The 25,217-nt window shown below is 32.6% G+C and overlaps 1 protein-coding gene across 2 annotated transcripts; it reads left to right on the forward strand.

The window, feature by feature from the left end:
* Positions 1-16,494: 16,494 nt before the first annotated feature.
* On the forward strand, positions 16,495-25,089 carry LOC139500667 (XK-related protein 4-like). 2 transcript variants are annotated; one of them, XM_071289449.1, is made up of 2 exons: positions 16,495-16,599; positions 22,953-25,089. In XM_071289449.1, exons 1-2 carry the CDS (start codon positions 16,514-16,516, stop codon positions 24,634-24,636), a joined length of 1,770 nt encoding a protein of 589 aa, XP_071145550.1. In that variant the 5' UTR covers positions 16,495-16,513; the 3' UTR covers positions 24,637-25,089. The 2 variants fall into 2 exon arrangements, with proteins under 2 accessions (XP_071145550.1, XP_071145551.1); XM_071289450.1 differs by lacking the exon at positions 16,495-16,599 and adding an exon at positions 21,457-21,531 and having other exon boundaries at positions 22,953-24,983.
* Positions 25,090-25,217: the final 128 nt, after the last annotated feature.

The following is a 25,217-nucleotide window of genomic DNA, read 5'->3' on the forward strand; positions in this document are numbered from 1 at the left end:
ATTACAACAATAAAATAGCAAGACCTATAACACGATACACGATTAATTCTCTCTAGTATTACAACAATAAAATAGCCAGACCTATAACACGACACACGATTAATTCTCTCTAGTATTACAACAATAAAATAGCCAGACCTATAACACGACACACGATTAATTCTCTCTAGTATTACAACAATAAAATAGCCAGACCTATAACACGACACACGATTAATTCTCTCTAGTATTACAACAATAAAATAGCCAGAACTATAACAAGATACACGATTAATTCTCTCTAGTATTACAACAATAAAATAGCCAGACCTATAACACGATACACGATTAATTCTCTCTAGTATTACAACAATAAAATAGCCAGACCTATAACACGATACACGATTAATTCTCTCTAGTATTACAACAATAAAATAGCCAGACCTATAACACGATACACGATTAATTCTCTCTAGTATTACAACAATAAAATAGCAAGAACTATAACACGATACATGATTAATTCTCTCTAGTATTACAACAATAAAATAGCCAGACCTATAACACGATACATGATTAATTCTCTCTAGTATTACAACAATAAAATAGCCAGACCTATAACACGATACACGATTAATTCTCTCTAGTATTACAACAATAAAATAGCCAGACCTATAACACGATACACGATTAATTCTCTCTAGTATTACAACAATAAAATAGCCAGAACTATAACACGATACATGATTAATTCTCTCAAGTATTACAACAATAAAATAGCCAGACCTATAACACGATACACGATTAATTCTCTCTAGTATTACAACAATAAAATAGCCAGACCTATAACACGATACACGATTAATTCTCTCTAGTATTACAACAATAAAATAGCCAGACCTATAACACGATACACGATTAATTCTCTCTAGTATTACAACAATAAAATAGCCAGACCTATAACACGATACACGATTAATTCTCTCTAGTATTACAACAATAAAATAGCCAGAACTATAACACGATACACGATTAATTCTCTCTAGTATTACAACAATAAAATAGCCAGACCTATAACACGATACACGATTAATTCTCTCTAGTATTACAACAATAAAATAGCCAGACCTATAACACGATACACGATTAATTCTCTCTAGTATTACAACAATAAAATAGCCAGACCTATAACACGATACACGATTAATTCTCTCTAGTATTACAACAATAAAATAGCCAGACCTATAACACGATACATTATTAATTCTCTCTAGTATTACAACAATAAAATAGCCAGACCTATAACACGATACACGATTAATTCTCTCTAGTATTACAACAATAAAATAGCCAGACCTATAACACGATACACGATTAATTCTCTCTAGTATTACAACAATAAAATAGCCAGACCTATAACACGATACACGATTAATTCTCTCTAGTATTACAACAATAAAATAGCCAGACCTATAACACGATACATTATTAATTCTCTCTAGTATTACAACAATAAAATAGCCAGAACTATAACACGATACACGATTAATTCTCTCTAGTATTACAACAATAAAATAGCAAGAACTATAACACGATACATTATTAATTCTCTCTAGTATTACAACAATAAAATAGCCAGACCTATAACACGATACACGATTAATTCTCTCTAGTATTACAACAATAAAATAGCCAGAACTATAACACGATACATGATTAATTCTCTCTAGTATTAACACTATAAAATAGCCAGACCTATAACACGATACACGATTAATTCTCTCTAGTATTACAACAATAAAATAGCCAGACCTATAAAACGATACACGATTAATTCTCTCTAGTATTACAACAATAAAATAGCCAGAACTATAACACGATACACGATTAATTCTCTCTAGTATTACAACAATAAAATAGCCAGACCTATAACACGACACACGATTAATTCTCTCTAGTATTACAACAATAAAATAGCAAGAACTATAACACGATACACGATTAATTCTCTCTAGTATTACAACAATAAAATAGCCAGACCTATAACACGATACACGATTAATTCTCTCTAGTATTACAACAATAAAATAGCCAGACCTATAACACGATACACGATTAATTCTCTCTAGTATTACAACAATAAAATAGCCAGAACTATAACACGATACACGATTAATTCTCTCTAGTATTACAACAATAAGATAGCCAGACCTATAACACGATACACGATTAATTCTCTCTAGTATTACAACAATAAAATAGCCAGAACTATAACACGATACACGATTAATTCTCTCTAGTATTACAACAATAAAATAGCCAGACCTATAACACGATACACGATTAATTCTCTCTAGTATTAACACTATAAAATAGCCAGACCTATAACACGATACACGATTAATTCTCTCTAGTATTACAACAATAAAATAGCCAGACCTATAACACGATACACGATTAATTCTCTCTAGTATTACAACAATAAAATAGCCAGACCTATAACACGACACACGATTAATTCTCTCTAGTATTACAACAATAAAATAGCCAGACCTATAACACGATACACGATTAATTCTCTCTAGTATTACAACAATAAAATAGCCAGAACTATAACACGATACACGATTAATTCTCTCTAGTATTACAACAATAAAATAGCCAGACCTATAACACGATACACGATTAATTCTCTCTAGTATTACAACAATAAAATAGCAAGAACTATAACACGATACACGATTAATTCTCTCTAGTATTACAACAATAAAATAGCCAGACCTATAACAAGATACACGATTAATTCTCTCTAGTATTAACACTATAAAATAGCCAGACCTATAACACGATACACGATTAATTCTCTCTAGTATTAACACTATAAAATAGCAAGAACTATAACACGATACACGATTAATTCTCTCTAGTATTACAACAATAAAATAGCCAGACCTATAACACGATACACGATTAATTCTCTCTAGTATTAACACTATAAAATAGCCAGACCTATAACACGATACACGATTAATTCTCTCTAGTATTACAACAATAAAATAGCAAGAACTATAACACGATACACGATTAATTCTCTCTAGTATTACAACAATAAAATAGCAAGAACTATAACAAGATACACGATTAATTCTCTCTAGTATTACAACAATAAAATAGCCAGAACTATAACACGATACACGATTAATTCTCTCTAGTATTACAACAATAAGATAGCCAGAACTATAACAAGATACACGATTAATTCTCTCTAGTATTACAACAATAAAATAGCAAGAACTATAACACGATACACGATTAATTCTCTCTAGTATTACAACAATAAAATAGCAAGAACTATAACACGATACACGATTAATTCTCTCTAGTATTACAACAATAAAATAGCCAGAACTATAACACGATACATTATTAATTCTCTCTAGTATTACAACAATAAGATAGCCAGAACTATAACAAGATACACGATTAATTCTCTCTAGTATTACAACAATAAAATAGCAAGAACTATAACACGATACACGATTAATTCTCTCTAGTATTACAACAATAAAATAGCAAGAACTATAACAAGATACACGATTAATTCTCTCTAGTATTACAACAATAAAATAGCCAGACCTATAACACGATACACGATTAATTCTCTCTAGTATTACAACAATAAAATAGCCAGACCTATAACACGATACACGATTAATTCTCTCTAGTATTACAACAATAAAATAGCCAGACCTATAACACGATACACGATTAATTCTCTCTAGTATTACAACAATAAAATAGCCAGACCTATAACACGATACACGATTAATTCTCTCTAGTATTACAACAATAAAATAGCCAGACCTATAACACGATACACGATTAATTCTCTCTAGTATTACAACAATAAAATAGCCAGAACTATAACAAGATACACGATTAATTCTCTCTAGTATTACAACAATAAAATAGCCAGACCTATAACACGATACACGATTAATTCTCTCTAGTATTACAACAATAAAATAGCCAGACCTATAACACGATACACGATTAATTCTCTCTAGTATTACAACAATAAAATAGCCAGAACTATAACACGATACATGATTAATTCTCTCAAGTATTACAACAATAAAATAGCCAGACCTATAACACGATACACGATTAATTCTCTCTAGTATTACAACAATAAAATAGCCAGACCTATAACACGATACACGATTAATTCTCTCTAGTATTACAACAATAAAATAGCCAGACCTATAACACGATACACGATTAATTCTCTCTAGTATTACAACAATAAAATAGCCAGACCTATAACACGATACATTATTAATTCTCTCTAGTATTACAACAATAAAATAGCCAGACCTATAACACGATACACGATTAATTCTCTCTAGTATTACAACAATAAAATAGCCAGACCTATAACACGATACACGATTAATTCTCTCTAGTATTACAACAATAAAATAGCCAGACCTATAACACGATACACGATTAATTCTCTCTAGTATTACAACAATAAAATAGCCAGACCTATAACACGATACACGATTAATTCTCTCTAGTATTACAACAATAAAATAGCCAGACCTATAACACGATACACGATTAATTCTCTCTAGTATTACAACAATAAAATAGCCAGAACTATAACACGATACATTATTAATTCTCTCTAGTATTACAACAATAAAATAGCCAGACCTATAACACGATACACGATTAATTCTCTCTAGTATTACAACAATAAAATAGCCAGACCTATAACACGATACACGATTAATTCTCTCTAGTATTACAACAATAAAATAGCCAGACCTATAACACGATACATGATTAATTCTCTCTAGTATTACAACAATAAAATAGCCAGACCTATAACACGATACACGATTAATTCTCTCTAGTATTACAACAATAAAATAGCCAGACCTATAACACGATACATTATTAATTCTCTCTAGTATTACAACAATAAAATAGCCAGAACTATAACACGATACACGATTAATTCTCTCTAGTATTACAACAATAAAATAGCAAGAACTATAACACGATACATTATTAATTCTCTCTAGTATTACAACAATAAAATAGCCAGACCTATAACACGATACACGATTAATTCTCTCTAGTATTACAACAATAAAATAGCCAGAACTATAACACGATACATGATTAATTCTCTCTAGTATTAACACTATAAAATAGCCAGACCTATAACACGATACACGATTAATTCTCTCTAGTATTACAACAATAAAATAGCCAGACCTATAACACGATACACGATTAATTCTCTCTAGTATTACAACAATAAAATAGCCAGACCTATAACACGATACACGATTAATTCTCTCTAGTATTACAACAATAAAATAGCCAGAACTATAACACGATACACGATTAATTCTCTCTAGTATTACAACAATAAAATAGCCAGACCTATAACACGACACACGATTAATTCTCTCTAGTATTACAACAATAAAATAGCCAGACCTATAACACGATACACGATTAATTCTCTCTAGTATTACAACAATAAAATAGCCAGACCTATAACACGATACACGATTAATTCTCTCTAGTATTACAACAATAAAATAGCCAGACCTATAACACGATACACGATTAATTCTCTCTAGTATTACAACAATAAAATAGCCAGAACTATAACACGATACACGATTAATTCTCTCTAGTATTACAACAATAAGATAGCCAGACCTATAACACGATACACGATTAATTCTCTCTAGTATTACAACAATAAAATAGCCAGAACTATAACACGATACACGATTAATTCTCTCTAGTATTACAACAATAAAATAGCCAGACCTATAACACGATACACGATTAATTCTCTCTAGTATTAACACTATAAAATAGCCAGACCTATAACACGATACACGATTAATTCTCTCTAGTATTACAACAATAAAATAGCCAGACCTATAACACGATACACGATTAATTCTCTCTAGTATTACAACAATAAAATAGCCAGACCTATAACACGACACACGATTAATTCTCTCTAGTATTACAACAATAAAATAGCCAGACCTATAACACGATACACGATTAATTCTCTCTAGTATTACAACAATAAAATAGCCAGAACTATAACACGATACACGATTAATTCTCTCTAGTATTACAACAATAAAATAGCCAGACCTATAACACGATACACGATTAATTCTCTCTAGTATTAACACTATAAAATAGCCAGACCTATAACACGATACACGATTAATTCTCTCTAGTATTACAACAATAAAATAGCAAGAACTATAACACGATACACGATTAATTCTCTCTAGTATTACAACAATAAAATAGCAAGAACTATAACACGATACACGATTAATTCTCTCTAGTATTACAACAATAAAATAGCAAGAACTATAACACGATACACGATTAATTCTCTCTAGTATTACAACAATAAAATAGCCAGACCTATAACACGATACACGATTAATTCTCTCTAGTATTACAACAATAAAATAGCCAGACCTATAACACGATACACGATTAATTCTCTCTAGTATTACAACAATAAAATAGCCAGACCTATAACACGATACACGATTAATTCTCTCTAGTATTACAACAATAAAATAGCCAGACCTATAACACGATACACGATTAATTCTCTCTAGTATTACAACAATAAAATAGCCAGAACTATAACACGATACACGATTAATTCTCTCTAGTATTACAACAATAAAATAGCCAGACCTATAACACGATACATGATTAATTCTCTCTAGTATTACAACAATAAAATAGCCAGAACTATAACAAGATACACGATTAATTCTCTCTAGTATTACAACAATAAAATAGCCAGACCTATAACACGATACACGATTAATTCTCTCTAGTATTACAACAATAAAATAGCCAGAACTATAACACGATACACGATTAATTCTCTCTAGTATTACAACAATAAAATAGCAAGAACTATAACACGATACACGATTAATTCTCTCTAGTATTACAACAATAAAATAGCAAGAACTATAACACGATACACGATTAATTCTCTCTAGTATTACAACAATAAAATAGCCAGACCTATAACACGATACACGATTAATTCTCTCTAGTATTACAACAATAAAATAGCCAGACCTATAACACGATACACGATTAATTCTCTCTAGTATTACAACAATAAAATAGCCAGACCTATAACACGATACACGATTAATTCTCTCTAGTATTACAACAATAAAATAGCCAGACCTATAACACGACACACGATTAATTCTCTCTAGTATTACAACAATAAGATAGCCAGACCTATAACACGATACACGATTAATTCTCTCTAGTATTACAACAATAAAATAGCCAGACCTATAACACGATACACGATTAATTCTCTCTAGTATTACAACAATAAAATAGCCAGACCTATAACACGACACACGATTAATTCTCTCTAGTATTACAACAATAAAATAGCCAGACCTATAACACGATACATGATTAATTCTCTCTAGTATTACAACAATAAAATAGCCAGAACTATAACACGATACACGATTAATTCTCTCTAGTATTACAACAATAAAATAGCAAGAACTATAACACGATACACGATTAATTCTCTCTAGTATTAACACTATAAAATAGCCAGACCTATAACACGATACACGATTAATTCTCTCTAGTATTACAACAATAAAATAGCCAGACCTATAACACGATACACGATTAATTCTCTCTAGTATTACAACAAAAAAATAGCAAGAACTATAACACGATACACGATTAATTCTCTCTAGTATTACAACAATAAAATAGCAAGACCTATAACACGATACACGATCCTAATCATTTACCCTAGTATTACAACAATAAAATAGCCAGAACTATAACACGATACACGATCCTAATCATTTACCCTAGTATTACAACAATAAAATAGCCAGACCTATAACACGATACCTAGTATTACAACAATAAAATAGCCAGAACTATAACACGATACACGATCCTAATCATTTACCCTAGTATTACAACAATAAAATAGCCAGACCTATAACACGATACCTAGTATTACAACAATAAAATAGCCAGAACTATAACACGATACACGATCCTAATCATTTACCCTAGTATTACAACAATAAAATAGCCAGACCTATAACACGATACCTAGTATTACAACAATAAAATAGCCAGAACTATAACACGATACACGATCCTAATCATTTACCCTAGTATTACAACAATAAAATAGCCAGACCTATAACACGATACCTAGTATTACAACAATAAAATAGCCAGAACTATAACACGATACACGATCCTAATCATTTACCCTAGTATTACAACAATAAAATAGCCAGACCTATAACACGATACCTAGTATTACAACAATAAAATAGCCAGAACTATAACACGATACACGATCCTAATCATTTACCCTAGTATTACAACAATAAAATAGCCAGACCTATAACACGATACCTAGTATTACAACAATAAAATAGCCAGAACTATAACACGATACACGATCCTAATCATTTACCCTAGTATTACAACAATAAAATAGCCAGACCTACAACACGATACCTAGTATTACAACAATAAAATAGCCAGAACTATAACACGATACACGATCCTAATCATTTACCCTAGTATTACAACAATAAAATAGCCAGAACTATAACACGATACACGATCATTTACCCTAGTATTACAACAATAAAATAGCAAGAACTATAACACGATACATTATCCTAATCATTTACCCTAGTATTACAACAATAAAATAGCAAGAACTATAACACGATACCTAGTATTACAACAATAAAATAGCAAGAACTATAACACGATACCTAGAATTACAACAATAAAATAGCAAGAACTATAACACGATACATGATTAATTCTCTTTAATCATTTACCCTAGTATTACAACAATAAAATAGCAAGAACTATAACACGATACATGATTAATTCTCTTTAATCATTTACCCTAGTATTACAACAATAAAATAGCAAGAACTATAACACGATACCTAGTATTACAACAATAAAATAGCAAGAACTATAACACGATACATGATTAATTCTCTTTAATCATTTACCCTAGTATTACAACAATAAAATAGCCAGACCTATAACACGATACATGATTAATTCTCTCTAGTATTACAACAATAAAATAGCCAGAACTATAACACGATACCTAGTATTACAACAATAAAATAGCAAGAACTATAACACGATACACGATTAATTCTCTCTATGTGTTGTAGACTAGTATTACAACAATAAAATAGCAAGAACTATAACACGATACACGATTAATTCTCTCTATGTGTTGTAGACTAGTATTACAACAATAAAATAGCAAGAACTATAACACGATACACGATTAATTCTCTCTATGTTTTGTAGACTAGTATACTAAAGTAAAAAGAAGTATGATTTAGCTACATCTTCTGTATTCTATTTTAATTCAGAAGATGACAAATTTTTCTTTAGATAAACTTAAAAAAACACAATAAAGACATCATGAAAGTCTGGAAAAAAACATTAACAAATTAAGTTCACATCTTCTTTTTTTAGATATATAAGTAGAACATGGTTGATTACACCTGATTTTATAGCTAGATAAACCTCTCACTTGAGTGACATTCGCCTGTCAAAAATGTATGAACAACTCTAATAAGTCAAATCAGGTCCTATTGCATCATAAAAGTGAACGAATGGAATAACGTATTTATAGAGCATGCATAAAATCACAGCTCGATTTCTTGGACAGCTATCTACATTTATTATAGCGCCCTAACAATCATTGTTTGCTGTTAAGTGTGAGCCAAGGTTCCATGTTGAAGTAACTTCACAAGAAAACATTGGAACATCTGCAAAAAGACAAACAATGCAGTGAAACCTTCGCCCCAGTGCCTATCATATCGTATAAACGTAACAAAAATATAAAAGAATAACTTGCTAAATCAAGCAATACTTTGGACACTTTTGAAAGTGACCCATGATTTAACAGTACATGTATAAGCAAAAAATACTTAATAACCTTAATTGTAGGCAACAAACTTTCATACATACGAAATAGAAAAAAAGCCTTGAGATTTATTACTATGTTGGTTGAAGGAACTGCATTTAATTATGACCCCGTTATAAGTCTGTTTACCAACAACAAGTGCACGCATTAATGACAGTTCAAAACAAGGTTAGTAAACACTGATTAAACGATGTATGTGTTTCTACATTTGTAGTGTTTAGCAAACGATAACAAACGCCACATAACGTTCACAAAATTTAGGTTAGAAAGAAATGCACTCAAAATCAAATCGGCCATACCGTATAGCAAAATCCGGATAAGAAATGAGAGCGCTGCATTTGGTTTTGCACCTGTCCTAAGTCAGGAACCTGGTATTCATTTGTTGTCGTTTGATGATGGGGTTCATATCGTTTTTTAATATGGATTAGACCGTTGGTTTTCCTGTTTGAATTGTTTTGAACTAGTCATTTTGGGGTCCTTTTTAGCTCAAAACACAAAAACGTTCCGGAAATGTCCCAGGAACGTTTCTGTTTCGTTGTGAGAACGTTGTGATTTAACATTATAGGAACGTAAAAGTGTGGACTACCAGTTACGTTATAAGAACGTTATAATATAACGTTATAAAAACCAACCTGGAACCTAAATAGAACCTTGTATAAACAAACTGGAACCTTGATAGAACCTTGTGTAACAAATCTGGAACCTTTATAGAACCTTGTGTAACCAATCTGGAACCTAAATATAATCATGTGTTACCAATCTGGAACCCAAATTTAACCTAGTCCCAGGCAACATTTGTATATTGGCACAACACTGGCCTGACGTATCTACAGTCATTGGCCCAAGGTTTTTTGTCTCTACATCTTCCTGAACATGCATGAACATTTTGCCACTGTACGTTTTAGCAACCAACAATCAATTAATCTTCCTCTCCAGGAATTGTACCCATATTTGAATGAATTAAATCAACACATCCATGTTACCTATTTTTCTTAAATAATGAATACAAAGATATGAATACCAATATATAATTTATTTTAGCTAGACAAGGAGCAAATTGTTAAAAGTTTTATTTTTATATATGTATCTACACGTTGCAACATCAGATCTAGAATGAAAATTATAAAGTATATTCATGATGTTTCATTTCTGTAAATGTAATTCACTAGCTTCATCATGTTCATACAGTTATTTCCTAGTTCTGTAATTCATTTTTTGTAATTCACTTCATCAGATTCATACAGTTATTTCCTAGTCTGTAATTCACTTTATCGGGTTCATAAAGTTATTTCCTAGTTCTGTAATTTCACTTCATCATGTTCATACAATTACTTCTTGGTTCTGTAATTCACTTAGTCAGGTTCATACAGTTATTTCCTAGTTCTGTAATTTCACTTCATCAGGTTCATACAGTTATTTCCTAATTCTGTAATTTCACTTCATCAGGTTCGTACAGCTATTTCCTAGTTCTGTAATACTCCATCAGGTTCATACAGTTATTTCCTAGTTCTGTAATTCACTTCATCAGGTTCATACAGTTATTTCCTAATTCTGTAATTTCACTTCATCAGGTTCGTACAGCTATTTCCTAGTTCTGTAATACTCCATCAGGTTCATACAGTTATTTCCTAGTTCTGCAATTCACTTCATCATGTTCATACAATTTAATACCTAGTTCTGTAATTCACTTCATCAGGTTTATACAGTTATTTCCTAGTTCTGTAATCTAACAAGGTTTGTATTTACAAAAGTGTTCATTTTCTGCGACACTTTGTTTTGGCACTATTTCCGTATCTGTGTTATGTTTAATTTTTATCCAGTATATATAGCAAATCTTCATAAAAATTATTTCACCGCCTCTGTAATAAAGTAATGAACAGATGAGTACTCAATGTATACTTCTTACGAATATAATAAATCCTAAAAGACTCTTGTTCAAAATTAATCTAGACTATGCAAGGCAATGCCATAGGGATAAGGCACTCATACCACATCTTCCAACATCTATTTAGATTGTCAGCCTGCACTGTGCTAGCTAAGTTAAGCCGGACAATTGAGGGTAGATATGGATGCAGGAAACAGAACCATGTAAACAAATGTTCTAACTAAATGAATAATTCTAGTGATACGAAAACAAATCTAAATACATCAGCATTATCGGTATAAATAATGGTAAGTATACAATTTGTTTAGTGAGACTAATGTTCACTGGCAAGAGTTCGTGTTTATTTCGGATTAAAATCGATTTAAACAAACTCTTTTTCACCCAAAACGCAAGATCAACGTTATAAAATGATAGAATATAAACTACATGTTTTATTTGTGGTTAAAAACATGTTTTATTTGTCATTCGTAATCATATACATTATTTACATATATCAGAATTTTTAAAGTAACAATTAACTTACATGTTTCTTTCTCTTAAGATGATGCGATTTTCTCTTTTGTTTTCTTTGTTATCACTCAGTCTGCTTTCTTACAAATACACGACAGGAAATAGTCTCAAAAGTGACCATCCCATTACACTTGATTTCCTATAATCTTAATTACCATAGCAACTATCTTTGAAATTTGTCTAACATCTGGTCAACCTTATCAGAATATGCTTGATTAACATAATTAAAGTATCAAATTGCTATAATTATGTTTCACAAATTAAAGCTGAATGAAAAAAGTTATAATAAACAATGTGAATAATGAATTTAAAACTCTTAATCGGGCAATCTATATGTTTCAGGAATAAAAAGTTTTTTTTTCTTAATACGGTATCGGTTTCTGAGTTTTAAAAACTATCAGCATTGACTTTCTTAAACAAAACAAAGGTTTGATTAACATGCAAGATGGCAAACATGTTATTTGCATTTTTTGCTATTAATTTATAAAAAAGAAGATGTGGTATGATTGCCAATGAGACAACTATCCACAAAAGACCAAAATGACACAGACATTAACAACTATAGGTCACCGTACGGCCTTCAACAAGGCAATGTAAAACAATTCAAACGAGAAAACTAACGGCCTTATTTATGTAAAAAAAAATGAACGAAAAAACAAATATGTAACACATAAACAAACGACAACCACTGAATTACAGGCTCCTGACTTGGGACAGGCACATACATAAATAATGTGGCGGGGTTAAACATGTAATTTAACATTTTTTTTTTTTGAAAGATTATTTTAACTAAAAAAATTACGAACATTGTTCTAACGTTTTAAAAATGTTAGTCAAGTAACGTTAAAAAGTAACTTATATTAAACGTTTCTACAACGTACTATTTGTAACATAACCAAACTGAAACTTCCACACAACGTTGAATCAAAACGTTCCTAAAACATTGAATTGTAATGTTTCATTTTAACGTACCCACAACGTTTGTGTAACGTTAAGGTCCGAAATAACCTTACATGAACCAATCTACAACGTTCTTTGAACGTTATGTGTTTGGTGTGTTGCTGTTTGGTGTGAGTCAATGATCCGTGTTAAAAGACCTCAATTTGACATATAATGGTTTACTTAAACAAATTGTCACCTCGATGGAGAGTTGTCTGATTGGCACTCAAACGTATATGTTCCCCATCTTCTTATATCTATTTGCACTAGGGGAATCTATTCCCTAATTATAAATGGTTTTTGAAATGTTATGACGGCAAATTTCAGTCTTTTGCTATTTACGTCTTTTTTAATTACGACGCGCACATTAAAAGTACAGTTTATGATATGTAGCTTCGTGTTATAAATTTCTAGCCATCGATCTGTCCTTAGTATACGCAATAGGAAAAATTCTTCTTTAACATCATCTGTTGTTTTGTCTATAACGATGTATCGTGTAATGGTGCTAGGAAAAATATTTGTATAGTTTGTTTCCATTTTTTCCTTTTTGTTTTTTTGTTATATATTTTATATATTTAATTGCTTTTATAATGATTAAGATTATAACACAATGTTGACTATTTGATATGTTTACCTATTTTGTCTGTTTGTTTTGTTCACACATCGTTGTCAATATAATGGAATTTTATACAACTGTTATATAAGTGAGAGGTTAATTAAACTAGTTCAAAAAAAGTTCTTTTATATAAGAATATGCCCGTACCAAGTCAGGAATATGATAGTTGTTATCCATTAGTTTGATGTGTTTGGACGCTTTAAATTTGACATTTGCTTAGGGTCTTTCCGTTTTGAATTTTCCACGAAGTTCAGGTTTTTGTGATTTTTAATTTTTCCTTAGATGAGAACACTTTCATTTAACTTAAAACGATTTTGTATGCAACAGATACCATTTAGTTGTAAGAAGAAACAAAAATAGTGGAAATAATTGTAAATTGGGTAGATTTGAATAAAAATATATAAGGATCTCAACAAAACCGTCGAAGCAAAGAGAATGGTAATCTCTTTTTATTGCATTTTTGTTGATCTCAGCTGAAAAAACAAAATTCAGAAAAGTTTGAATTGTGCCAAATAACTATACTGATGATCACACCACAATTTTAAATATGACATTTTATTGACTTTAAGCAACAAAAACTGCACAAAGCGATAGGTTTGGGAGGAATTCTAAAATAAAGCGATATGATATGATTGCCTTACATGTATTCACTATAGACAAAATGATGTAGATACGAGACAATATCTGAAAATGTTTTGGCATTAAGAAAATTAAAAAAAAAAAAAAAGTATTTAGACCCAGTATTTTAATAGCACAAATCGAAGAACACACATTGGGGATCTAGGAACTGTTGTCTGTAATTCAAACAATTGTTAAATGTGGTAACAATTGCAATTTCAAAAATGGTACAAAATAATTCCAGTTCTTTCCTGTTACCAAAATGAATCAATTTAAAAAAGTTTCTAATGGGAATAAGGAATAAGTTTAAGACACTATTTGTGGTTTACTAGTATATCCTGCAATAGTTTAGTAAATGCCAATTATTGATTTTAGCATTTGTAATACAAAAGGTTTAGAAATATACTAAAATATAGTCAGATATGTCGGTAACATGAAAGAATCTTGAGTAACAGGAAAAATGTCATTTATCCTTTGAAACTTTATTTGCCAGATGAAAAATCTGCATAGGTAATGAAAAATTCTAAAATAAATTCCTTTCTGTTACTCTCTACTATACTAGAATTGCACAATATTCTCTGTTGTTATCAAAAGCAAAAAAACCTTTTTTTACATTCAATATACTGTATATTACTTTGAAATTTATTTAATATCATGGTGATGATTACTTATATTAATGAAAGGGTTGACACATAGTAGATTAACTTTTTGATTCATCAGTGAAATTGTCTTAACCATCCTTTCTGTTACTGATTATGGTTATGCTGTTACTTTGTATCAGGTACGATGACAGAACGTAACAGAAAGGAATTACGCAGTACTTTTTGTTCATTTACTCGAATTGTGTAGAAGTTTACTTTCATCTACATTTCAATTTGATAAGATACTATAAAAACACATGTACTTTTATAGTGCTGACAATGAAATATTCTAAGAAGGTACACAAAAAGGCTGCTATTCACTTAAAAAAATGGATTCATACATTCAGGAAATGATGCTATTCACATTAAATTATAAGAAATACATTTTTGGTCTTTCAAACGTGTCCACAGGTAGAAAAAAACCCAGCGGTAACAGGAGGGATAGTACCCCTGGGGACAACATTCAAACGACCCTTAAAAATGCAAAATTTTCTAACATGCTTTAGTTATAAAAAAAAAGACCAGTAATGGAGAAGTTTTTTATATAATCTATCAGATTTGTGAAAATCGGAAGGCTGTTTACTTAAATTAGATATTCTTTGAATGATTTAATTTTAAGAAAATAACGGGGGACAATATGATTTTGTTTTTTTGGGGGGGATTGACCATTTAAAATATAAAATTTCATTAGATGAAATATTAAAAAGAATGTTTAATTGGTTGCAGTTGGTGCATTATATACTCAGTTAATACTGAAACTTAAAATGTTCCAAAAAGATACCTGATAAAAAAATAATTGCTGTTGAAAGGCGGGACATGGAAATTAGACTTTTTCAGATATTGTTTCATATAATAAGCAACTTTGGGTCATCAACATGACAGAATGAAAACAACTCAAGCCAGAAGACAAACTGATCTATTTATCTGTATTGGCCAAAACTTCTAGGAATTTTTGGTCCTCTCCAAATTCGTGCTTTTTTTTGGTCAAAATTGCAATCCCGGTATATATATATATGGTGAGTTTATGTTTGTACAAAACCTAAAGAAAAACAACTATTATATGCAACAACAACTACAAACCTGGCATTTAGGCTTTTGACACTCTGTTCTAAACATAAATTGGCTTCTGTTAAATAAAATATTCATGATCGTATACATGTACATTTTGCACTGTATGCAATAAAAAAATGACAAGTGATTCATAGGACTTTCTTACGATACATTTCCTCATACAGGAAGCTTGTAAGATGTATATAACGGTGTCCTTAAGTAACATACATGGATATAAATTATATATATGTTCATATAATCAGGAGATTATGAATTCAATGAGGTTAGTTTATTTGTTAGAGGATCTTGAATTTAGCATTGGCAACAACATATAAAATTGAGATTGAAAATGGGGAATGTGTCAAAGAGACAACAACCCAACCATAGAACAGACAACAGCCGATATAGTATACCACACAACGTGGTCAGATAATTATCTAAATGTTTGTTTCAATGTGTCAAATTTAATTATTTGAACCATTAACTGAATATACCAAATAAAAAGATGAGCCAAATGACAGCAGAATACTATTCCGCCGTTTATACTCGTATAAAGCAATACTTAAATCAGACAATCGAAGGCGAGACACCAAAGCATGCCCATACGTGATATTTATTCAAATTTTAGATATGAAGTTTACTCAAACACCAAACATTCTAACCTGGCAATGCATACACTATTATTGATGGGTTAACGACTGGTAAACATTCAGTGGCTTATATTGTAGATATTATTAAGAAGATGTGGTATGATTGACAATGAGACAACTCTCCGCTAGATATCAAATGACACAAAAGTTAACACCTATAGGTCACCGTAAAGCCTTCAATAATGTCGGCTATTAAAGTCCCCTCAACGACAAATGTAAACCAGTTCTGAGGACAAAAGTAATGGCCTGATATTTATTAAAACAAAATGAATGAAAAAAATATGAACTTTTTGCCAAATCGTATACATATATCAGTTTGTTTTCTGGTTCGAATTGTTTTCATTCTGTCATGTTGATGACTCATAGATTTCAAGAGATTATCTTAGCCGTATCTGGCGCAACTTTGTGGAATTTTGGATCCTCAATGCTATTCAACTTTGTACTTGTTTGGCTTTATAATTATTTAAATATGAGCGTCACTGATGAGTCTTATGAACATAGGGGCCAGCTGAAGGACGTCAGGACCAGCTGACAGAGGAAGGGGCAAGCTGAAAGACGCCTTCGGGTGCGGGAATTTCTCGCTACATTGAAGACCTGTTGAAGATCTTCTGCTGTTGTTTTTTCTGTGGTCGGGTTGTTGTCTCTTTGACACATTTCCCATTTCCATTCTCAATTTTATGATGAAGAGAAAACGCGCGTTTGGCGTATTAAATGATAATCCTGGTACCTCTGATAACTATTACCACCACTAGGTCGATGCCTGACAACCTGACCAAAGAGCAGACTTTATATGCATATTTTATATTAAGTTCTATTAGATATATGCTTTAAAACGTTGAATTGTTTAGCGAACGGACATTATCGATATATAGAATATAAAGTTAATTAAGGGATATTACTAGCTTATTATAGTATTACAAGGTAGCTCCTGTACAAGGTCTGTCACATATGAGTAGAGGTATAAGTCCAAGGTAGCTCTTGTACGAGGTCTGTCACATATGAATAGAGGTATAAGTCCTAGGTAGCTCCTGTTCGAGGTCTGTTACATATGAGTAGAGGTATAAGTCCAAGGTAGCTCCTGTACGAGGTCTGTCACATATGAGTAGAGGTATAAGTCCAAGGTAGCTCCTGTACGAGGTCTGTCACATATGAATAGAGGTATAAGTCCAAGGTAGCTCCTGTACGAGGTCTGTCACATATGAGTAGAGGTATAAGTCCAAGGTAGCTCCTGTACGAGGTCTGTCACATATGAGTAGAGGTATAAGTCCAAGGTAGCTCCTGTACGAGGTCTGTCACATATGAATAGAGGTATAAGTCCAAAGTAGCCCCTTTCGATGTCTGTCATATATGAGTAGAGGTATAAGTCCAAGGTAGGTCCTGTACGAGGTCTGTCACATATGATTAGAGGTATAAGTCCAAAGTAGGTCATGTACGAGGTCTGTCACATATGAATAGAGGTATTAGGCCAAGGTAGCTCCTGTACGAGATCTGTCAGATATGAAGAGAGGAAAAGTCCAAGGTAGCTCCTGTACCAGGTCTGTCACATATGAATAGAGGTATAAGTCCAAAGTAGCCCCTTACGAGGTCTGTCACATATGAGTAGAGGTATAAGTCCAAGGTAGGTCCTGTACGAGGTCTGTCACATATGATTAGAGGTATACGTCCAAAGTAGGTCATGTACGAGGTCTGTCACATATGAATAGAGGTATTAGTCCAAGGTAGCTCCTGTACGAGGTTTGTCAGATATGAATAGAGGTATAAGTCCAAGGTAGCCCCTGTACCAGGTCTGTCACATATGAGTAGAGGTATAAGTCCAATGTAGCTCCTGTACGAGGTCTGTCACATATGAATAGAGGTATAAGTCCAATGTAGCTTCTGTGCGCTCTGTCACATATGAATAGAGGTATAAGTCCAAGGTAGCTCCTGTACGAGGTCTGTCACATATGAGTAGATGAATAAGTCCAAGGTAGGTCCTGTCCAAGGTCTGTCACATATGAGTAGAGGTATAAGTCCAAGGTAGGTCATGTACGAGGTCTGTCACATATGATTAGAGGTATAAGTCCAAGGTAGGTCCTGTACGAGGTCTGTCACATATGAGTAGAGGTATAAGTCCAAGGCATCTCCTGTACGAGGTCTGTCACATATGAGTAGAGGTATAAGTCCAAGGTAGCCCCTGTACGCGGTCTGTCACATATGAAGAGAGGTATAAGTCCAAGGTAGCTCCTGTACGAGGTCTGTCAGATATGAAGAGAGGTATAAGTCCAAGGTAGCCCCTGTACGAGGTCTGTCACATATGAATAGAGGTATAAGTCCAAGGTAGCTCCTGTACGCGGTCTGTCACATATGAATAGAGGTATAAGTCCAAGGTAGCTCCTGTACGAGGTCTGTCACATATGAGTAAAGGAATAAGTCCAAGGTAGGTCCTGACCGAGGTCTGTCACATATGAGTAGAAGAATAAGACCAAGGTAGGTCCTGTCCGAGATCTGTCACATATGAGTAGAGGTATAAGTCCAAGGTAGGTCATGTACGATGTCTGTCACATATGATTAGAGGTATAAGTCCAAGGTAGGTCCTGTACGAGGTCTGTCACATATGAGTAGAGGTATAAGTCGGGACGAAACGGAGCACAGTTGGTTCCTCTGGAAATGTTAATTAAAAACATGTTCTCCGTGCATACGTAGAAAATGTGTTGTCAATACAAATTATATGATAATGTCAGAACCAGAGTTATTTTTAAGTGAGAGTATAAGAAACGGAGAAGTCTACTATTATTTTCCCTCCCTAAAATAAGAGCATTGTTATCCATTCATTTTCATAAAATAAAGGGAACATATTCCCATAAGACATATAAACCTACTAGGACATATTATTCTGATTCCGAATCTTCTAGTCTGTGAACCACTGTATACAGTTATCAAAGGTACCAGGATTATAATTTAGTACGCCAGACGCGCGTTTCGTCTACATAAGACTCATCAGTGACGCTCAAATCAAAATATTTATAAAGCCAAACAAGTACAAAGTTGAAGAGCATTGAGGATCCAAAGTTCCAAAAAGGTGTTCAAAATACGGCTTAAGTACAAGTACAAAGTTGAAGAGCATACAACTGTTGAATTATTTGTATCATACTCCGACATACAGCATGGTTAGCAGAGGGACACTTGCTACCAGCTTCAAGTCCTATTTATATCTGCAATGTATAAACAGATCTCAAAATTGAATCAAATGTGTTACGATATTTCGAGACGATTGGATTTTAATATTGAGAGCCCGTACGTTCCAAACTTTTTGAAACAGAACTGTCAAGAGTGGACAAATATCGTAGTACACATTTTATAGTGTCGGGATCTGTTTCTATAATGACAATAACAATCAAAACCAATGAGTAAACAAAGACTAAAAAAGCCAAAGGACATTTACATCAACAGTTATAAATAATAATTAAGAAACAACACGAACTCCACTAAAAACCGGGAGTGAAATCAGGTGCTCCGGAACGGTAAGCATTTCCTGCACCGTATACGGCACGCGTCGTGTTATTTCTTTGTTCAGTTTGGTAATGATGGAAGGTTATTCTGACGGAGGAAGAATATCAGATATGATTTCTGACACACTTTTGTCATAATGGCAAATTAGCTCATGATGGCGACCGTTTCTTGAGTAATGACCTTAATTTGATTGATTCATAGCCCTGTCTTAGCAACTTTTGAGCAAGCAGTATTCATCGTTCAACAAAATCAACGTACATGGAGCTAGCTCTAGAGTAACGTATCAATTGAGACACATATATTCCATACGCTGGTGTCGCTGGGATGTTACTACACAGAAATGGAAAGTTGACTATAGGAAAATTTAAATCATCGCGTTTGTCATAAATTTTGGTATTCAACCTACCATCAGTAGTCATTTCGAGAAAAAGGTCTAAATATGAAGCAGATTTATCTGTGTCGGTAGTATCTTTAATTTTAAGTTCACTTGGATATATTAAATGTAAGTGATTACTGAATCTATTGTTATTAAGAGACAGCACATCGTCAATATACCGAAAGGTGAAATTTAAAATTTCTGTAAAAGACCTTGGATAGATTCTGCTTCATAGGAATATTAAAAACAAATCTGCAAATAGAGGAGCGCAGTTGGTACCCATTTGGATTCCAATAGTCCGTTGGAAGACCAAACCTCCAAATTCAAAAAATATGTTGTCAATTAAAAAGTCCAGTATGGCAAAGATATCCTCGTCGGCATCTTTTTTCTTGACTCTGTATGATGTTTTACAAAGTAAGCTGAATTCCAGCCCAAAACTAGATATTTAAAACGTCTAGTGTCCTTTTTGTTAAAGAAACATAAGCTGACGAGCTCTTTCAGTCGAGCGTTAAGTTTAGTATGTGGAATAGTGGTATAAAGAGTTGAAAAATCAAAGGTTTTAATGTTGGTATAATGTTTTAATGATTGTGATAGTAAATTCACCAATAACTCTTTTGAATTTTTCAGTATCAACATCTGATTAACACCACTTCTTGAATATGCCGTTTCGGAATATTTCTGAAGTCCTTCCTTGACTGCAGTGAGTATGGCAGTAAGAACTTTAGAAAGGGGTTTATTGGAACACTTGGAAGAACCTGCAATATACACCTTTCCTTATAAGGATTCTTGTGAAGCTTAGGAATCCAAGATAAGGGTCTTCATCCTTTGGATTAACACCAAAGGAAATTAGAACCAATTTTAGACGATATGTTAACAATGATTATGCTTCCCTTTCACATATTAGCAAAACATGTGTTCTAATTATGTGATGTCATCTGGCATGGTCGCATTTTTCATGACGTCACAACCGGAAAGCCAGAAACAACCAATAATATTTGACGTCATAATTGAATTTCGACCAATTATGTGTCGAGCACAAAGTTTGCTCTGAAGATGAGAAATATAGATTCTTACACTGCAACAAGTGTATTACGATATTTCTCCACTCGAGACAGTTAATTTTTTTTATTTAAAGCGCGAGGCTTGCCGAGCCCTTTAAATAATAAAATTTAACTGTCGAGAGTGGAGAAATATCGTAATACACGAGTTATAGTGTCGGAATCTGTTTCTCTAATGCTTTTTATCGTTCTTTTTCAAAGATTTTCAGAAAATTGTGCTCTTTATATGCGACGTCATCAGGCAAGGTCGCCTTTTTTTCATGACGTCACAATAGGAAAATTGAGAAGAAAACAAAACATTTTGACGTCATAATCAAATTTCGACTAATCGTTTGCCGAGAACAGATTTTTCACTAGTGAGGAGAAATATTTTTCTCACACCGGTCAGGAAATGTGAAAATAGCACAAAAATTAGAGAAATATGTTTCTCACACCGATCGAAAAATGATAAAAAAAAAAATAAAAAAAATAACAGAATATATGTTTAGGCGAAATGCGCAAGATAAGTATTCAAATAGATACGGGTTCATACGCTCGATCATAGACAAAGTACACTTTTCTTGTTCTATACCACATTCTTATCAATTAGACGATAGATAATGGTAATAGTTGTGACATGTGTTTAAGTTAAGGAAAATTGGTATGATTGCTAATAACATGAATCTATCCGAGATGTAGATGTTAGCTGCTATATGTCACCGTACAGCCTTCCCTAATGATCAAAACCAATACTGCATAACAAGCTAGAAAAGGTGCCAACATGACAATATGTATATATAACATTTTTATTTCTGGAAAACAAAACATCCTACAAAAACAAATACAACTAAAAATGTATTATGGGATACAAATGTTTCGACAATATTGAATTCTTATATGTAACATGCATAAAAACGGTAGCCGCCAAAAAAAAAAAAAAAAACCCACCCAGGCATAATATACAGAATATCACTTTGAACATCAATCCATTTACATAACAACTTATAAAGGTAAACATGGCCAGTTTGTTATCATGTCTTTAAAGAAATATGATTTGATTAGGCTGTGTACCTTTCATTTGTAGATCATGCGTTGAAACAATGACGGACATATTATCAAGTGGGTTGCAGGAAACCTTTATGGACTGTGACCGTGCACAATATGGAATCTTACAAAACAAAATATTAGACCATAACGGAAAATATATTGACATCCAGAACTGCAAACAAGACCAGCGTGTAGAAGAGAGCAATATAAACGGGCAGACAGTAAATATCATCGGAGAGAACGTTCCTACATATACAACTCAATCTGAAACAACTACATATGAACTGTGTCATGGTGTAGAATTACCAATTGAAGAGTGTAGAAATGAGGAAGATAACATTACAACTGATCCGCTACACGAAGGTTGTAGCGGGAGTTTAAGAAAAGTGTATGATGTGTTTGAAGACTTCTTTTTAGGTTTTTGGTGGAAATCTATAAAATCGTTCGATCCTGAAGAATATCGGAACATGTTCCGAGCACATACTTTGGTAACAGCAGTACTTTGTATTTCGTTCTTCTATTATGATATAGTGTCCGATATTCTGTTGGCTATACAGTATTACAATGACGGTAATTTTAGAGCTTTTGTATTTACTACAGCGTTTATTGCCCTTCCACTTTTTGTGGTTAACGTTATGAATATCTATCTTATTATAAACAGAAAACATTGTTCGTGGGAGGATTCCAAACAGTTCTTTATATCAACGGGAAAACAAATTAAGATAAAGCAATGTATTAAGGCAAACAAAAAAACAAAAGGAATTAACGCACAACGAAAGTTCAAGGTAAAAAATGAAAATAATAATGTTGAGGAGAACGAGTCGAGAGAATCCGATGATGGCAATGTTTCTGGACCATTAGCAAAGACGTTCAGATGTCTCGTTTCGTTTCCATTACTCTCCGGTACAGTAGACAGAACATTTACACATATTTATCATGGAATAAAGAGCAGGTCGAAATCCATAAATGATGAGATGCGCAAAAAACATTACAAATACAGTTTGGAAAACAATGCAGCCGAAACAAGATTGAAAATTATTGAGGCTTTTATGGAGGGAACCCCGCAGCTAATGCTTCAGATATATTTTACTTTGACAGCACCAGTAAATGAAGATATTAGTACACAAATGTTTCGTGCAGCATCAATGCTCGGATCCTGGATAAGTGTAACAGCTTCAGTTCTAGCTTATACAAACGCAATGTACGATCTTACGGTAAACAAAGTGTCAGTGGTATACAAATTTCTGCGATTTGTCCAAACCGCATCTGGAATTGGATTAAGAATAGTGCTTATTCCAATATTCACTGTAGAATTCGGTTACTATGTAATTGTTATTGTATTATCTCATTGGTTGATTATGGTAGTCACTCTGCTTTACAGGGAATGCACACGTAAATCCACAAGGACAAAAAGTCTAAGGAAAGCCGTTTTTCTTTCCATTGTCAGCTACAGAAGTATTATTTTAATTTTCACGTCTGCAACTACTGCAAAACGCCACCTTGAAGCCATTAGAGGAGAAATGCTGTATAATGTCCTGGTTTATGTGGAAAATTTAACCATGTTTGCTCTTTGGATAAGTACAACTTTGATAAATGGACTCTATTACAATGTTATCATCAGATTTATAGCAACTTTAGAAGGTTTGAGAGTAGGATCATTTCTAATTAGACACTTATACAAATGTATGTGTGCAACACGAAAACTGGAAACTGATCTCTGACATCTTACATAACAATTTTCGAGAATAGTGCGACGGACGCATTACAGACTTATTTTCGTTTTCATTTAAGTATAAAACTGAATATGTTACCAGTTTATCACCATACGATTTCACGTACGTCAATTTTGTCAGGTTAAAACGGATAGGTGTATATTCCGTATTAAATTTGCCCCTATCTTTTATTGTTTTTTTTTATTATAATGGGCTTAATATCATTCTTTATTTATTCGTTTATTATTTATTTCTTGTATATCATTTATTCATATCAGTATAGCTTTAACTTTTTGCTAAAGTTGCTTTTCCGAATATTTTGAAATTCTAAATATAAATAAGAAAGTGTTTTCGATCAGACAAACCGTATTTTCCGATTGGAACATTACAGAATGCGACTTATTGCTGATTTTGTTTTATGACGAAGGAGAAAATGTTTATAATAATACTCATTACAGATAACAGGATTGATATTTTATATTTGCGCCAGACGCCAGTCTACAAAAGACTCATCGGAGGTACTCGAATAAAAGAATGGTAAAAAGCCACACAAAGTACTAATTTAGGGAGCATTGAGAAGCAAAATTTCT

Source organism: Mytilus edulis, chromosome 13 (genome assembly GCF_963676685.1).
Source record: "Mytilus edulis chromosome 13, xbMytEdul2.2, whole genome shotgun sequence".
In the NCBI taxonomy this organism is placed as follows: domain Eukaryota; kingdom Metazoa; phylum Mollusca; class Bivalvia; order Mytilida; family Mytilidae; genus Mytilus; species Mytilus edulis.